The 18,271-nt window shown below is 36.2% G+C and overlaps 1 protein-coding gene across 1 annotated transcript in view; it reads right to left on the reverse strand.

The window, feature by feature from the left end:
* Nucleotides 1-2,017: 2,017 nt before the first annotated feature.
* dally (division abnormally delayed protein) overlaps nucleotides 2,018-18,271 on the reverse strand; it is a 157,538-nt gene continuing 141,284 nt past the window's right edge. The window contains exons 6-9 of the mRNA XM_028184050.2: nucleotides 12,946-13,190; nucleotides 12,259-12,385; nucleotides 8,089-8,254; nucleotides 2,018-7,417 (exon numbers count right to left, since the gene is read on the reverse strand). Of these exons, the coding sequence (XP_028039851.2) occupies nucleotides 7,269-7,417; nucleotides 8,089-8,254; nucleotides 12,259-12,385; nucleotides 12,946-13,190 (687 nt within the window). The 3' untranslated portion in view covers nucleotides 2,018-7,268. The remainder of the gene's footprint in view (nucleotides 7,418-8,088; nucleotides 8,255-12,258; nucleotides 12,386-12,945; nucleotides 13,191-18,271) is intronic.

Consider the following 18,271-nt stretch of genomic DNA (forward strand, 5'->3'; position numbering starts at 1 on the left):
TTAGGATTTCCTGTGCTGTACCAGAGTACCGGGTACCAGAGACTGACAAACATACTTATAAAGAAACCCACAGATCAAGAGCAAAACAACCTATTCCTCACTCGAATGCTTGCCCGATGTGGGAATCGAAGTCACGACCCTCGGAGCAGCAGATAGGGGTGCTAATTACTGCACCACCGAGTCAATTAGTCGGGGTTTGATCTGGCGCTTTTATTGTGTCGTGATCACGGAAGAAGTCGACCACGAAAACTGTAAAGTAATCCGAAGCGTCGGACTTAATATACAAAAAAAAAAGTTTTAATTACATTGCTGGCCCGCTTTGTACGACGACGGTAGACAATGTTGCTGCAGTAGTAATGTTAACATCACTGAGATCTTTCGTCCGAGTCACACGAGCAATTGAATAGATTGGTAGTCGATCCAGTCGCATAAATGGCCCGTGAAATAGTCGCCCGATACGAGCTGACTTATATTATCCGTTATTTGATTCGATTTTCTCATCGCAAACGTAACCGAATCTGGGGAATGTATTGAAAATCGCTTATGTGAAAAGTGCTCGGGTGGCTTTTAACCAGAAAGTTGGGCGGTTTGGTATATGTGCTGTACTAGATATAGTTCCCCTGTATAGTTCGAGGATTTTATACAACTACACCTATACACCTAACTCTGGATATACCTTTTTCTTCTTTATCGTTACTGGTCCTATTTGAAAAATTATTTCAGTATTAGATAGACCATTTATTGAGGAAGGTTATAGGTTATATAACATCAATGCAAGACCAATACAAGTGGAGCAACAATAAAGAATGTTTTAAAATATGGGCTTAAATAGCTCCTTAACATTCTATAATTAAAAAATTTTTTCACTTTCTACGTAAATGAAGTGGTAGGTAAAATTTAGCGTTATGCCAAAGTATCTATTATAAAAGCTAAAATATAAAAGCTCAGTCATAAATAAAACTTCTTTTATGATTTAATACTGCGTTTATTTTTGTCATTACAGCATATATGTCGTACAAATTTATTCAGAATTAGACGGTAAATAGCATAATACGTTTAAATGTCGACAGATAACAATTTTAGTGACCACAAAAACTGTAAAGTGTAAAGTATTCGGAACATATGTTCATTAATGTAATGACAACGATAAACCGTAAAAGTACTTTTACTTTTTTGTTATTAAAATTCCCCGATCATAATAATTAGGCCTTTGATTTTCACAAGAACATAGGTAATAGTATTACAAAGTCCGTTTAACATTCAGGTCTGTTATTACGACGAGTAAGTAGGTGCTCAGGGAATGGCGTTGTTTGAATAAAATATACAGAAACGGGGACGCTCGCTTGTTGCAACCATGCGAATGCGTTTTCTTTTGCATGCAATAGTTTATCGTATTTTCTGCTTCTTATTGTTACATGGCGTATTATTTATGTTCCACTTTTCTCGGTAGCTGTTCTATTAATACAGATGAGAGAATTCGAGCTTATTACTTCTCTCTCTAAGAAAAAAAAAGCATGTCGTTTATTATTAAAATCATTTAAAAGTGTAATGATATTCAGTTTAATTATCTATGTTAACAAAATTCTAAATACAAAAATAATCAACTTCTGCGCTTAGACACTTTGACGTGCGATCCGATGCGTAAGTATTTAGTGATGCGCTTTTTTTAAACATTATATCCGAATGTACGAATTACAAACTTCCATTGTGAGGTTGTACGGGTTGATAATCTCTTTTCTGAAATCGGAACCGTTTAATCTAGGACTTTAGTTACCAGAATACAATTGTGACTTCGACCACGATCCACGTAGATATATATATACATATATGTACAATTCCCTGTTCACAAAGTTGGAGCCCAATAACTGCTCTACAGTGGATAACAAATCACCTTTAGGTGGTAACTAGAATCCAAGCCGTATTTGCCAGAAAGTACTAAGGATTCTCCGGCTCTTCAGTGGCCGAATCAATTTTAGTCACATTCAAAATTAGGCAATAGAATTGAAAAACAAAAAGGTTTTGTAGTACATTCATAATTTTTATTTATTCAATTTATAATATTCAGATATATAACAGCAATTATCATACACACACTACCTCTCCAACAATATTTACATTTTACAATAAGATATTTTGCGTTAAGGGTATTTCAAAACTTGTAGGTATATTATTAAAACTTTATTTTTAAATCAAGAAAACATTTGATATTTCAAATTTAAAAAAAACTTCTTTGTGTACAGGTCTTGAATTTTAGTTTAGAAAGGATTTTTTATTTATTTATGAACTTAACTTATAAATATCGCTTAACGTCAAAATATCTCGCATTCCTTATCTGGTCCTCACACTACAACGAGCTGAATTCTATATACTACAACTACAATTCATTTACAAAAAAAAAAAACGATTCACAACGCGCCATTAAATGGCGGCCGTAATTTTTTTTTAGATTATTTCTTCCTAAATTTTAAAGCGAATTTTTGCTATAATATCTGTAGCTACGTTTTTTTTTATTGTAGTAAGAATACAGGGTGTAAGGTAACCGTTCCCGAAAGCGGAAAGGGAACACGTGATGTATAACCTAAAGAAAAAACAGAATTTGTTTAATAGCTAAATATTAATATTTTTTGTTCCATTAATTTTAAATTTTGTCAACAGCTTGCTTAAGTACGTACGTTATCGTACCAGAAATTACCAGAACAATAAGTAAATAAATAAATAGTAAGAGAATTTTCGTTTTCGGAACAGTTCCCTTGAACAACCTGTACATTTCAAACATTCTGATTTCAATTAGGCTCCATTTTAAAGTAGGCCCGTTGTATATTTATTACATTTTATATGTAGTGATGCGGATAAATAAGTAAGTTGATTACAATGATTAATTTTAAAAAGGATAATGTAATCTATATTTTAAAAAAAATATAGATACCTAAAGTAATATGTAGCCCTTTAGGGATAAAGTTAAAATAAAATTCAGAATTAGTTAAGAAATTAGCAACTTTAGTTTCGGGTGTAAATAATCTGAATTTATTACTTTTTAATCGTTCCAAATATAAGCAGTTTAACTTAAATTTATTCTAAATAATTTCAGTAAAAGACTGTCTTAAGATTTTTTAATTTGGAATTTTTATTCGGTTTTCTAAAACTATCAGTCAATTTTTTGTTGTTTCATCCCGTGCTTCCAGCGTTTAATATTGGTGATTTCAAACTACTGCAAATGTTACGTGATTTATGTGATTCTATTAAACTACCATATAGTACCATATACTGGAATCACATAAATCATGTAACATTTTAGAAGAAACGAAAATATTACGCTTTCATTACCATTTGGAAATGTTTTCAAACCACAAATCTGCCAAAATATTTGACAGTATCACTTTAAGAGCAAGTTTATTATTATTTAGCGAGTAATTCAGTAGTATTGTTTTGAAATTGACACATTAAAATCATAGAATCATAAAAACAAAACAATTTCGCGGGAAAAAATATTCAATTAAATATCATCGTTTTTATCACATAAAACAATATCCGATTAAAAATATAACTTAAACCATATTATAAATAATATCCGTAATAACAATATGGCAACGTATTTACTAGCTAAGCACCTATTACTGTAGGTTTTTTTATATTATTTACATAATCTGTACAACACACCTTAAACACTATGGTCGTTATACTTTTTATTTTGACGTGTTTAATTTACTGCCAGTTTTGCCAACAACATTAAGAGAGAAACATTGATTTAATTCAATAATAGTGTATTTAAAAACACGAATTTTATGAAACCACATCACCTGAGTAGAAGGTAATTAAATTCGTAGTTTAGCGAAGTTTGATCCTGGATGAAATTGATTATAATTAGGTACATGCGCCTTCAGCGACTAAGGAATAAAAATTTAAATTGAAAACTGACAATGTAATCGGAGGGTTTTCGAAGTGAACGTGGATACTTCCAGCCGCCCTGTCTTTCTGCCGCGAACCAATAATCCGGATTCAAGGATACTCGTTATTCAAATTCAGACTTCGACCGAGTAAGGATTATCTAACTGTTTGCAATAATAAAAGTACTCTATATTGAACCCAAGATCCATAATGTAATTTATTACTACAAGAGTTGTAAAGTCGGAATTATTAGCGTGACACAGCAATTTGTTTTAGCGAAAATATTGATTTATATTAAAATATATCCGCTTGCGGTTGCGTTTCGGTTTGAAGGGTAGGGTAGCCGTTGTAACTGTACTTGAGACCTTAGAACTTATATCTCAAGGTGGGTGGCGCATTTATGTTGTAGATGTGTATGGGCTCCAGTAACCACTTAACACCAGGTGGTCTGTGATCTCGTCCGTCCATCTAAGCAATAAAAAAACACATTTATTTATTTATTGCTTACCACGAAGTTACGGCCCAGATGATTTGAATGAGATATATAAATATAGACATAAGACTTGAGACATGAGTTCTAAGGTCTCAGTTCAGTACAACGGCTGCCCCACCCTTCAAACTGAAACATTACTGCTTCACGGTAGGAATAGTCAGGGTGGTGGTATCTGTCCGTGCGGGCTCACAAGACACCCTACCACCATTAAAATCACCTACCACCACCACTTTTCATCCATCTCGTCATATTTAGTAAGTACTCTAAAATAATAAAACATTTCTCAGTAATAAATAATGTGAGTAAATAATTATTGTATTAAATCAATGAAATCGCTTTTTTTTTAGAAAAAGAACGGTTATAGCTCTTGCTACATTTTCAAAAGATTATCTAATAATATGATAATTTATAAAAAAAAACAAAATTGCCTTATATTATCGATATGCAATATACAAGTTACAAACTTTGAAGTGTCTGTCGGCTAGATAAATGCATCGGATACGAGAATTTAATATGTATTTTTTATTTGAGTCCTTCCAGACGTAAGATCATTAGATCAAATACCTAATATTTATAATTTTAAAATTCCAATTTCGAACATGATTTGTTATGAAGGTCCAAAAGTCATTCGATTTATTTAAAACATCTCTAGTGCTGATATACTTTTAAAATTCAGATTTCGAAAATGATTTTAATGACGACCCTACATTAAATAACTAGCACAACTCAATTACTGTGAAACTATTTTCTTTATTAAAAAGATAATATTTTTAGACCAGCATAACACAATATGTTCTTCACATTTAAGTGTTAAGATTATCTACATTTCTTTACAACAACGCAGAAAAAACTCGGGACTAGTTAAACAATAGGACTTTTCGTCAGAGTCATTTTTTTCTCACATTTAGTACATTAAGGAATAAATGTGAGTGACACCGATGTAAAGTCTTTTTATTATTCATGTAAACTTTAAAACCCATAACTAAGTAGCGTCTTTCGCAAAACTGTTTTCTTCTTTTTTTCATGATCGCAATTGGCACGTAACTCTTATTTGCATTCAAGTGACAAGCTTTTAATAACGGTTGCCAATATTTTTTTTTGGAATTTTATGGCCCGGTTACTAGACCTTTAAGCCAACGGTTGCCAATCAAACATCATCAGGGTTACCAACAAACAAAAAAATAGAGAATTTTATATTTTAGGTAATCAAAGTCTTCATGAATAATATCATATTTTTTTATTGCTAAATTAGAACTCAACGTTGAGTTAATTGTCTTTTATATTAATATCTTTTCCCTATAATTACATATTGATATATGCACTAGATTAATTCAACAATATATTTTCGAAATTTACTATGATGAGTTGTAGACGTATTGATTAACCACTTTTTCAAAATATTTCAAATTCATAGACAAAATTAAAACACCCAACAGAGGGATGTAGTCGATACGCCAGAAAAATACAAAAATTCGGGGGGTGCCTTTACTAATTTGCACGAATTTTCGAAGCTAAAATAAAATACAAACTGAATAAATTCTAGTACAATGTAACACGAAAGACTGAATCACACACGATCACACTTCACACAAATGATATGCTTTACGTGTCACAACACTAACGCTTTGAACATATTCAAGTACACAAACGCTATTCACAGTTGACATTAAAATTTAACTGAATACATAATTGCTTTTAAAACAAAGCAGCACGTATTAGTATTAAATTTTATCAAGTTTCATGGTAAAAGGAAATCAGAAATATCCTACTTCTCACAATCACTTAAAACATACTTTACCAAACTCACGAAATGCAAGCTACGTACCTACATTATCTGTGACGTCATATTATGGAATCAATGTTTTGTTGTTTGTTGAAAGAAAACTTGTTAATTTTTTTCATAATTAAGTTCTTGTAATTCCTTTTTATAATTAATTTGTTGTTCTCAATGATTTGTAATTATTTCTTGGTTTGGTTTGTTTCTTTTATTTGTGTTTTTATTGTAAGTCCTAGTTTGTTTTCTATTTTTTTGTAAAATTAGTTTAAACTGATGGCCGTGCTGCCAATGCTTTCAATAAATAAATAAAAAAAAATGGAATCAAAAGAAATATGTGTATTATCTGTGGTTAGCTTGCTTTTTTTTTTAAGAGATTTTATGACCTGGTAACTGAGACCTTTAAGTCATGTCTTATTTTAATGTATATTCTTAATTTTATGAAAAATGATATTATGGAGTGAAATGAAATGAAAATGATTAATTTGAGACATTAATCAACTGGGATGAAATTAAATGAGATGATATGAGATGAAATCTAATCTCAGTAAAATGGTGGTCATTTGCTAAGATTTTTTCAATTGACTTTTTGGAGGATCCCGAGAAGTTACGTCCAGCGGCTTTGTTTCATTTTCCCACATTTGTGCACTTTCATAGATATTAAACGGTTAATAAACCACCATTATTACACATTTAAACCCGAAGAAACACTAAATAGACAAAATAAAACAAATCACACAACTTCACTCCTCGCATTCCCGCCAAAAAGTCAGTTAGCTTGCTTTGCTTGAGCTAATCACAGATCATATACCAAGACAACGTTAACTAACAATATGTGTTGTGAGCTATAGTTTGTAGCTTGACTGATTTGAACTATAATTTATTATTGTTTCACCAAAATAGGTTGTACATATTTTTTGGATGTGTCCGCGCGCATGACAGAACCGGCTGTGTGCTCGCGGATTCCTCGTGGCGCCAATTGAGTTTATTTAGTAGATTAGTAATTGGCAACAGCGAGCTCGCGTTTGTGTACTTGTGTTGTCAGCATTTTAATTCCCAGTATACATACTAGTGCCTGTGCTTATTACTATTCAGAAAGCGGGAAATTAGCCCGTCTTATGTAACGCATTGTCCAAAAGCAGCTAAGATCAGTGTTGCAAATATAACTGAGAGGAATGGTCGTGTGTTAGTGGCGGCTTGCGTTCGTTCAGTCGAAGAATACGTCGCGGAGCCTCCTCGATTCTCGCCGGCCATTGTTCTGCTCACTGTTTCCAAGGAAAAGAGCTTGATGTAATTAAATTCGATTTTAAAACACGGCGTGGTGCTATTCTAAACGAAACACCACGCATCCAAATGCCCAATGTAGTTTGCCAAATTACAGCGATTAATAAAAAGAGACGAATGTTGTCTAAAATATGCGAGAACAATTAAAATACAGCTGTTGAAATCGTTGATTGGTGTTTTTGCAATGGATGATTGAGTCAATAGACAATATTTTGTCGTTGTCAAACCAAAATCTATGTGCACTTTTTGAGACTTTTACTTTTTGACCTTTTCGTATAGTTCACAGCCCTATCTACCGTATAAAAAAAACTGTTATGTGTCTATAGCTTAAATATTTATCTATAACTTTAATTTGATATAGTTCTTAAAAATTCACATTCATATAAAATTTTATATAATACGAAAATGTTTTTACTCGTTAAATCAAAACAGAGTTTTGGCACATAGCATATTATAGGCAGCGGCTTGGCTCTTCCCCTGGCATTGCTGAAGTCCATGGGCGACGGTAACCACTCACTCACCATTAGGTGGGCCGTTTGCTCGTCTATGTCTTTTTTATTGCCTACAAGGGCAATAAAAAAAAATAGCAGACTTTGGTTTGACAGCGACGATTTGTAATCACGAACAATTATATAATAACAATTCCGCTTACCATCGTCGTCGGAGCCAGATCCCTCTTCACCTGAACCCTCGGCGTCATAAGATCCGTCGTCTTCGGGATAACTTCGACCAGAGCCGGACCCTTCTTCGCCTGCCTCATCTCCCTGCATGAAAGCCTCAGCTTGCGCCCCCCCGGTCCCCGCGTGTGAGATCAGCAGCTGTGTAATGATACAGTATCGTGATTATGGCTTCATGTTATCATCACAGTGAAAATTGTATTTCAATGTTTTTTTTTTTTTTTAATAAAAGTTCAGAGTTACCCATGCTACACATAGGAAAAAGTACATGTCAAGACAAACGTCAAGCTGACTCAGTATACTGCAAAGAGTAATGTAACTCACGAAAAAAGGGCCAAATTGAAATATTATTATTGAACTGTACATAACCTCACTGATTAATAGAATTCCTGAATGTTTTAAATTTAGATTCGTATTATTTTTGTTATCATGAACAAAAATTTTGTATTAAAACCAATTCTAGTTGCCAAGTGTTAAGAGGAAAAATAATTAATTATAAATTAGCTATTAAAATTATTTTGAATTAAAATCAACGAATGCGGATGTTAAATTTAGATCGAACACGTGGATGGAACATGGACACTTTTTCTTAAATGTCTCAGTGTCGAAGTGGTCCTTCCTTCTCTAGTCTGCTTCGACCTCCACAACGGCCATTAATTTTAGTTGTTTTCGTTAGTTTCATGATGCAAACGAGATATTTGAGAACGGGTATATCTTAGTATTACATGTTAAAGAATGTTTGAACAGGCAAAACAAAAATATACGCATATTGTCATGTTAATCGCGCCCTCTCCCGTCCGGTCGCTCTCACATCTCAGTTACTTGCGCACAGATCACGAACAAATCTTAATCCTTCTCTATGGTGCTGAGACGTGGACCCTGAAATCAGCTGATCACCACCGCATTGATGCCTTCGAGACGTGGTGCTGGACGAAGACGCTACGTTTCCCGTGGACAGCATATCGGACTAATGCATCCATATTAAGACAGCTCAATATCCAAACCAGGCTCTTTACTATCTGCCTCAAGAGGATATTTGAGTCACATTTCCAGAAAAAGCAGTGACAAACTTGAAAAATTGTTAGTAAGCGGCAAGATTGCAGGCAAAAGATCTCGTGGCCGCAAACCAATACGTTGGTCTGGCCGAATCCGCACCACAGTCTATGATGCCATACACACAGCCGAGAATAGAGGAAGATGGCAAAACATCATCCAGAGAAGGATAATGGGAGGAGATGGTCACGACTCTCAGACTGCGAACTGAACGGAATGCGACTCAGATAGGAGGTCCGATAGGAGCTCCCGTCTGTAATGTAACCAGGAGTGGTAGCACACAAGCCACTACACCAATGAAACTGTAAACTGGGCAATGAAAATTCTACGACTCTGGCGTTGTGCTCCTACGTTGAGAGACGAAATAAGATGAAACTAGAAAAAGGTACAGTTGAAAAAAAAACAAGCTCCGTTTAGTTGGATCATTATGATTGACGTCCATTCTGTTGTAATCTTCGCTGATTTCTCGCCTAGGCAAAAACAGTCCTAGTTTGTTAAATATAGCTTGATACGCGGTAGTGTTGGCAAAGTGATATGTGATATATTAGGTAGGGTTCAAATGAAATTTAGCATCGAACAGTTTTCAAAAAATTATACTCAAAATCAATTTGATAATCGATCTTCGTACCTAGTTGCAATTTATTAAACAAACTATTAATAAATATTAATAGCAATCGAGAAAGTCTATATCGTCGTTGCAAATTTAAAATCTTCTATTTGACATATTGGGTCAAAATGATGTTTTCATATATTATGAAGGTTATTTTGAATAATTTTTTTATTGCTCAGATGGGTGGACGAGCTCACACCCCACCTGATGTAAAGTGGTTACTGGAGCCCATAGATATCTACAACGTAAATACGCCATCCACCTTGAGATATAAGCTCTAAGGTCTCAGGTATAGTTACAACGGCTGCTCCACCCTTCAAACCGAAACCCATTACTGCTTCACGGCAGAAATAGGCAGGGTGGTGGTACCTACCCGCGCGGACTCACAAGAGGTCCTACCACCAGCCTATAGCCTAATACCTACACTCAGCGTATATTATTACGCGTCAATCTTAAAAAAATCCTAAGCGTCGGTTTGCATTTTATTGTAGATCATAGGTATCCTATATGCTAAAAAAATATTAAGTGCATTTTTTTTTTTCGGAAGGTAATTTTATTAGATTTTCTCGAAAACTACATTTATACATATAGAAGATTTCAAATTTGCGACGACGATATGTACTCTTAGTATTGGGGATATTGACTAAACTCTTAACGTAAACATGGCATTGCAAAACGTATATTAAAGTTTCTATCTAACGTGAACGATTTGAATTTTAAATTTTCTAAAGATATCCTGAAGTACTCGAATGCATAAGCAAAAACAATTTATTTCCTAAGCAGCTTTCATTACTACGTGTCTCGAGCCCGTCTCAGTGGCACCCAAACTTTTTTGTCACCTCGATTGAAAGAACTGTTCTAACTTAAATCAATTTCTTTTTTACTATACCACGACTCATTTGGAGTACATCACGTTCTAGAAATCTCCTCGGCGCTATATCGTAACTCATTTTAAGCGACGCCAAAAGAGATGTTTACAGTAGGTGCCTTGGTAGCGGCCAGAGCCGTAGTAACTGAGTAATAAAGGCTGTTGTTGGTATTCAGGAGTAATCCCAACCGCTTATCATAAAAGCTGAGCTATACTCGTCTCTCTTAAACAGCAATATGTGAGTGATGAAACTAACGTAACGGTTCATTTGAAAATTCCGAAAATCAATCAAATTGATACTATCTACAATTTGAGGAGCACTGGTTTTACGTCGTTAAGGACCAGACCAGTTCAAAAGCACTTAGGGTTTGTATGGAAGATTAATATCAGAGACACATCGTTAAATGAATGTTTCATATCTAAAGGCATGAGCTTCGGTTTTATCTTATCTTTTGCATTATACTTTCGTTTTATGATGCATCGCCTCTTATCTGATGGGAACTGTGAATTACATGAATATTTAAATTAAGTAAAGCAAACACTCGTGTGTTCTTTAAGTCTTTGTTACAGATTTAAAAATAACTGTCCTATCTTATTATTTCTACTAGATGATGACCGGTTTTTTTTTGATAACGCCATCTTGTTGTGTCTTTAAAGCATTTAGTTGCCCTCAATTAAGAAAAATAGTATTATTATTCGCCAATAGATGCCGGGAAGAGTTGATTATTGAAAACACGAATAAAACAACATTTTCTGAAAATAAATCGTAGCTAGATCGATTTATCGCCCCCGAAATCCTCCGTATACTAAATTTTATGAAAATCGTTAGAGCCGTTTCCGAGATTCAGACATATATTTTAATTTACAAGAATTGCTCGTTTAAAGGTGTAATATAAGATAATTTTATAAATTCCTTAACGTGCATTTAAAATTCATAACTTTGTTGTAAATTCTGGATGTTTCAACATATGTTATATAAGATAAAATTATTCATTAAAAAAATAATAGAGGTGGGTGACATTTGTATAGTGTTATAATATTTTTGTGCATTAGATTGCTATCTCTGACTGACTCAATTTAAATGGTCACATCCATATAAGTTTCTCGTCGGATCTTCGCCGGATTTCGTCGATGGTAGATTCTGCGCAGCACTGCTATTGCTAGGGCTAGTATTAGCAAATTATTTCAGATTGAGATCGTGAGCTCAACTACCAGCGAATAGGTAGATCAAAATATATATGTCACCAGCCATCTTGACACATGAGGCATAACAAAAATCTAATATTAAAAAAAAAGACATGTCCGTTGAGTTTCTTGCCAGTTCTTCTCAGGACGGAGGCTAGTTTTTGTGAATTGGTGGTAGTTCTTTTTGACGTTCAACAAGTATGTACTTTCATTTATGTTGAATAAAAAAAATTGATTTGATTTGAGGTCGAAGCCTCCTAAGGTGTACTAATTACAGCGAAGTACAGCGACTGCACCACTCTTAAGCCGGTATGCACGACTGCTTCGCGGCAGAAATGGGCACAATGGCGGTAGGTACTTATCATTAAAATTAATATGCTTAAAATATGCTCTACCACTGACAAAAAATAAATTTTCCAATAAGTTTACCTGTCTGGCTTGCTGCAGTCTATCGGCAATGTTAAGAAGACGCGGGTCCTGTGGTGGGTTCAGTGTGATCTCGGGATTATACTTCTGGTTGTTAAGTGTCGATGAAGGCACCAATGGTTTCGTGTATCTGTGTACCAAAATCAATTATTTAAGTTTGTATAGCCGACAACGAATTTAGCGTAATGTTTCAAGCTGAAGAATTTTATAAATTTTCATTGAGTCATAATCTAATTTTTTTTTTTATTGCTTAGATGGGTGGACGAGCTCACAGCCCACCTGGTGTTCAGTGGTTACTGGAGCCCATAGACATCTACGACGCAAATGCGCCATCCACCTTGAGATATAAGTTCTAAGCTCTCAAGTATAGTTACAACGGCTGCCCCACCCTTCAAGCCGAAACGCATTATTGCTTCACGGCAGAAATAGGCAGGGCGGTGGTACCTACCCGCGCGGACTCACAAGAGGTCCTGCCACCAGTATAAAATCGATTTCATCATAACAAATGTTACACGAATCACAAATTAGAGGTGATAATCGAAAAACGACAAGGATTTGCTATTCATATCTGTAGTGACTAAAAAATACATGCGTATTTTATGTAATTGAGCATCGTATTGTTAACAAGCAAATCGCTATAGAAACATGCGTCAGGAACAGTATATTCGCAGGCTTATAAACATTACTCACTCGCCAATGGCCTGTCCGTTCCAACAGTGTTCATTGACGTCATCAACGAAGTCGGTCTCGTCACACAGCCTGTCCGCGACAGTGCTGAACAGCCTCTTTGTGGAAGCGAGGGTCGCCGCGAATTGGAGAAGCTCCGTGTCCGGAGGCGGCGCTCGGAAGTCGTCTCGTCTCATCGAACCAGGCGTGGGTGGGGCCGGCGTGAGGCCGGAGTCCACAGTCGACGGAGGACCACATTCTTGACGTACCTAGAATCAATCATTTCGCTGCACAAAAATTGTATTTTGCTCCTGTGATTTTTTATTTATTTATTTTTTAATACCCTTGTAGGCAGACGAGCATACGGCCTACCTGATGGTGAGTGGTTACCGTCGCCCATGGACTTCAGCAATGCCAGGGGTAGAGCCAAGTAGCTGCATACTTATTTTTCTGCATTCATTTGCAATGTTGTCGTGTTCTATGTTCAAAGTTTTATCAAAACGTTTTATAGTTGCGGATAAAGAGACAAGCGGTTCTTATACCGACACAAAGCACCCAGATTAATGATCTCGTAATGAAACTGCAGAGGACAGTGCGCAACCAAAGAGGAATGCAATGTCGCTTAGCAAATGGCGCACACACTAGATCGTATCGCTATTCAGCAGATGGCGATAAGTTGCGGTGTTGTACAAACGTTGATGCCATGTCGTTTGCCAGTCGTGTTTATTCACAAGTTCGGCAAATAGGGTTATGCAAAAATTCACATAATGTCGTATTACCCACAAACAAATGTACATTAAATGTTACTAGAGGTCCCGCAGTAGTCGAAATTCGACTATAATTAATTGGAATTGTAAGTTTGTACACTATTATGATTGTATTTTATACTTCTATAATCACAAATTTCGCCAAAACTACACTGTAAAAAATATTAACAACGACAAACAATATTTAATCTATTTTCAATTTGACCACAGACGTCAAGAACAAAAGTTTGACAATAAATAGTATGCATGCGTGTGTGCGTCAAATACATGGTATGTAGTGTGTGTAATGTTTTCTTTATTGATTTAATGTATCTTTTATGCATTATTTTAAAAAAATATTAGCATTGTGCACTTCTTCTCTATATTCTCTATAAGTGTGGAAAATTTCATACTCCTCCGTCCGCGCAATTTTCGTAAAAAGGGATACAAAGTTTTTGCTTCACGTATTAATATATAGATTATCGATCTCTAAGCTAATCTGATATAATAATTTACAACCAAAAGTCGTAAACCCCAAGTATTGAGTGTTTCAAAATAAATCCATATAAACGATTCTCGGTTAGCATTGAAATTTCATCTCATTTGAATGCAGCATCTCAGAGTTTGAACGCAGGAATTGCATCTGAATTCCTCTATATTAATATTAATGAGTGAGGTCAGATCTGTGCCGTTGCATATTCTATTAAAATGCACGCACCCGGTGTGAACGTTCGCGGCGACGCGCGACCAACGCAAATAAACCGCCACAAGCGAGCACTCAGAGATCGAGCCCGACACAAATAGGCGCATAGTTTCATAGCGATTACTGCGAATAACTTACAGCATTCCTTGTGCCATCTCCCTAATAATTAAGGAAAAGATCGACGATCGTTTAAAACAGCGCATTCTGTAAAGATGACATTTAAAAAAAGAAAAAAAAACAGAGGTTTGTGGAACGAAGCTCCTTATGGGACGATGCGGAGGGGTACCCTAACCGGGAAAAAACGTCCGTAACGTAAGATTTTTATTAGTAATGCACACAGTGTACGACTTAACTTTGTAATAACGTACAAAAAATAGCATATTTTTTATCATTCATTGACCACGATCTCAGAGCGTTAGTTTGCGCAATACACTAACTGTTATGCAAACAACCGTGAATGAAATGTACCACAATAAGTTTGCACGTTACCGAATGACCGTGGGTTGTTGCGAAACCTCCAGTTTTATTTTCTTTAAGCCTCGAATAGAATTTAAAATTAATATTTTTATAATAAGGAACTTCGTTCCTATCCGGTGTACCACGACACCACACATCTTTTTTTTTTGCTCAATGCGCCTTTTTGTGAAAACCGTTTGCAGAAGTAATCAATGAAAATACGTACAGCAACTAGGTAGGCAGCGGCTTGGGCGGTAGGCAGCGGCTTGATGCGGTAGGCAGCGGCTTGGCTCTGCCCCTGGCATTGCTGAAGTCCATGGGCGACGGTAACCACTCACAATCAGGTGGGCCGTATGCCCGTCTGCCTACAAAGGCAATAAAAAAAAATAAAAAAAAAACTAATTTTTTTACTAAATAATTAAGTAATACAAACTCTCAAGTGTATTTATATACTCATTCCGTTCAGAAATGCCTTCTGTCTTTTTAATCGAGTGGTAGGGGCAGATGTTAAATGGTAGAAAAATGATTCGGATTGAGGTTAATGACGTCACTGTCATCATTATGCGGGCATGCGCGAGATGTAGAAAGGAATTCATTATGCGGTCCTTCTCCGAAAATACCTAACCTTAAATTACTTATCTGTACAATCATTTGGCAATTACTTTTGATGACAAATAAGAAGAGATATATTTTGAATGATATGCGTTTTTTTTTTATTGCTTGGGTGGGTGGACGAACTCACAGCCCACCTGATGTTAAGTGGTTACTGGAGCCCATGGACATCTACGACGTAAATGCGCCACCCACCTTGAGATGTAAGTTCTAAGATCTCAGTATAGTTACAACGGCTGCTCCACCCTTCAAACCGAAACGCATTACTGCTTCACGGCGGAAATAGGCAGGGCGGTGGTACCTACCCGCGCGGACTCACAAGAGGTCCTACCACCAGTATACCTACCACCAGTTCTTTCGTATAACCATTTTTAATTAAACAAATTACGGAACTCCCTTTTGCTTTCGCATTTAATTTCAATAGTTTTCTATCAATCTAAAGCGTCATTGTTAAATTTTGACCGCTTGTCGTTTCGAACGTTTTTGTCTAGAATAGTCTAGATTTATTACACCGTAATTCGCTGCGTAAGTCACAAGCGAAGTTCTATGAAAGTTGGTTCGTGATTTATATTTCCTTAAAGGAGTTGAGGAACTATTTTGATTCGTGTGGCGGGGGAACTTTTATTACGTTTCTGACATCTGCCGCCACGTGAAATGTGGGGAGTCGATTACTTCGGAAGTACAATAAAATCGCGTTCCTCTTTCGATCGCGTACAAATAATTCAAACTTCTAAAGTGAATCTTGATTAAATCACCTTGTGCGTATAAGTTATAACTAGATGATGACCGAGCTTTGCTCGTTTTTTTTCTTTTTGATAACGCCATTTTGTTTAGTTGCCCTCAATTAAGAAAAATAGTATTATTATTCGCCAATAGATGCCGGGAAGAGTTGATTATTGAAAACACGAATAAAACAACATTTTCTGAAAATAAATCGTAGCTAGATAGATTTATCGCCCCCGAAATCCCCTGTATACTAAATTTTATGAAAATCGTTGGAGCCGTTTCCGAGATTCAGATTATATATATAAATATATACAAGAATTGCTCGTTTAAAGGTATAAGATAATAGCCCTGATAATAATCTAGTCAGTAAAGCTGAAAATCTTGACATATTTGGCGATTCCCTTCCAATATTCAGGAACAAAATTATAAAAATTTGTAGTTGAACCTCAGCCTCAGCCTTGGTCTGGGTATCGGGTATCGCCTCGACGACCCGTTGGTCGGGCGTCCTCGGGGTGGTGCCGCGTGTCTGGTTGTAGTGTTGATCGCGGGAACCCCCCTACTCTGACCGGGTTCTGACCCCGGACGGAGATCGGACGTCGGGTGTAAGAGTGTAGGGGAGTCGTTTAGTGGGTGGGCCCTAAAATCCTTGGGCCCGCGATCTGCTCTCAACACCTGCAGATCGTTGAGTCTCACATACCCCCTCGTAGGAAGTTCGGCCCCCGGCCCGAAAAAAAAAGGGTATCGGGTATTACTGTCCTTGTTGACTTTTTTTTGTTTTTTGTTATTATTAGTATTGTTAAATCTCTGTTGATTTAAGTAATGCATGCTGTGATTGCCTCTAATTAGAGTTGCAGTTATCAATTGCTCTATACAAATGTCAATGATATTTTATGTCTTACTGTAAACCCTGTTGGTAAACCTTAAATAAATAAATAATCTAATCTAGGCAGTTTTTAAGTTTACACGCAAGATCGGAAAACGTGATAGCTGCAGCATGTCTTCCAAAAAAAAAAAACAAAAAAACCTTTAATTTAATGTGCTAATAATTTTTTATCCGACAAACGCTGCGTTCTAAAGGCACCGATGACTGTGAACAGTAAATATTCATTAAAAGCCTACGTTTGCACGACCGAAACCGGATAACTTCGCCTTCAACAACAATGAGCCTGCAAAAAAACGTCTGGCTTCGAGTCGCGCTTATGCCGCCCGTGCCGGTGTGGCCAAGTAATTACAGTACAAGAAACCAGGATAATGCAATGTTATACAACCACCTTCGGCGGCCTTATTAACATACACGTAAAATTATCGCGTCCTAAACAAGTATTTCTTTGATCTCGGAATGTTTTAATTGATGTTGGGTTTCTTTTGAGACTCGTATGTGACATGAAGCTTCATGATAGTGGGATGTGTTGTAATTTTTTATTTTTTACTAGCGACTCGCCCTCGCTTCGCTTCGGAAACTGTAATTTATTATTGATTTCTCCACTATTTCATGGATGTTATTATACATATAAACCTTCCTCTTCAATCACTCTATCTATTAAAAATAACCGCATCAAAATCCGTTGCGTAGTTTTAAAGATTTAAGCATACATAGGGACAGAGAAAGCGACTTTGTTTTATACTATGTAGTGATTGTATAGATGGTTGGACGAGCTCACGGCCCATGGTTACTGGAGCCCATAGACATCCATAACGTAAATGTGCCACCCACCTTGAGATATAAGTTCTAAGGTCTCAAGTATACTTACAACGGCTGCCCCACCCTTCAAACCGAAACGCATTACTGCTTCACGGCAGAAATAGGAAGGGTGGTGGTAGTCCGCACGGGTAGCATGCGGACTCACAAGAGGTCCTACCACCAGTAATTACGCAAATTACAATATTTGTGGGTTTGATTTTTATTACACGATGTTATTCCTTCAGCGTGGAAGTCAATCGTGAACATTTGTTAAGTACGTCTTTCATTAGAAAAATTGGTACCCGCCGGCGGGATTCGAACACCGTTGCATCGCTAGATATGAATGCGCCGGACGTCTTATCCTTTAGGCCACGACTTCTTAAATTACTAATATAAATTTTTAATTGTAATCACTGAGCTCGAGAT

Source organism: Bombyx mandarina, chromosome 15 (assembly GCF_030267445.1).
Source record: "Bombyx mandarina strain Sakado chromosome 15, ASM3026744v2".
Classification (NCBI taxonomy): Eukaryota; Metazoa; Arthropoda; class Insecta; order Lepidoptera; family Bombycidae; genus Bombyx; species Bombyx mandarina.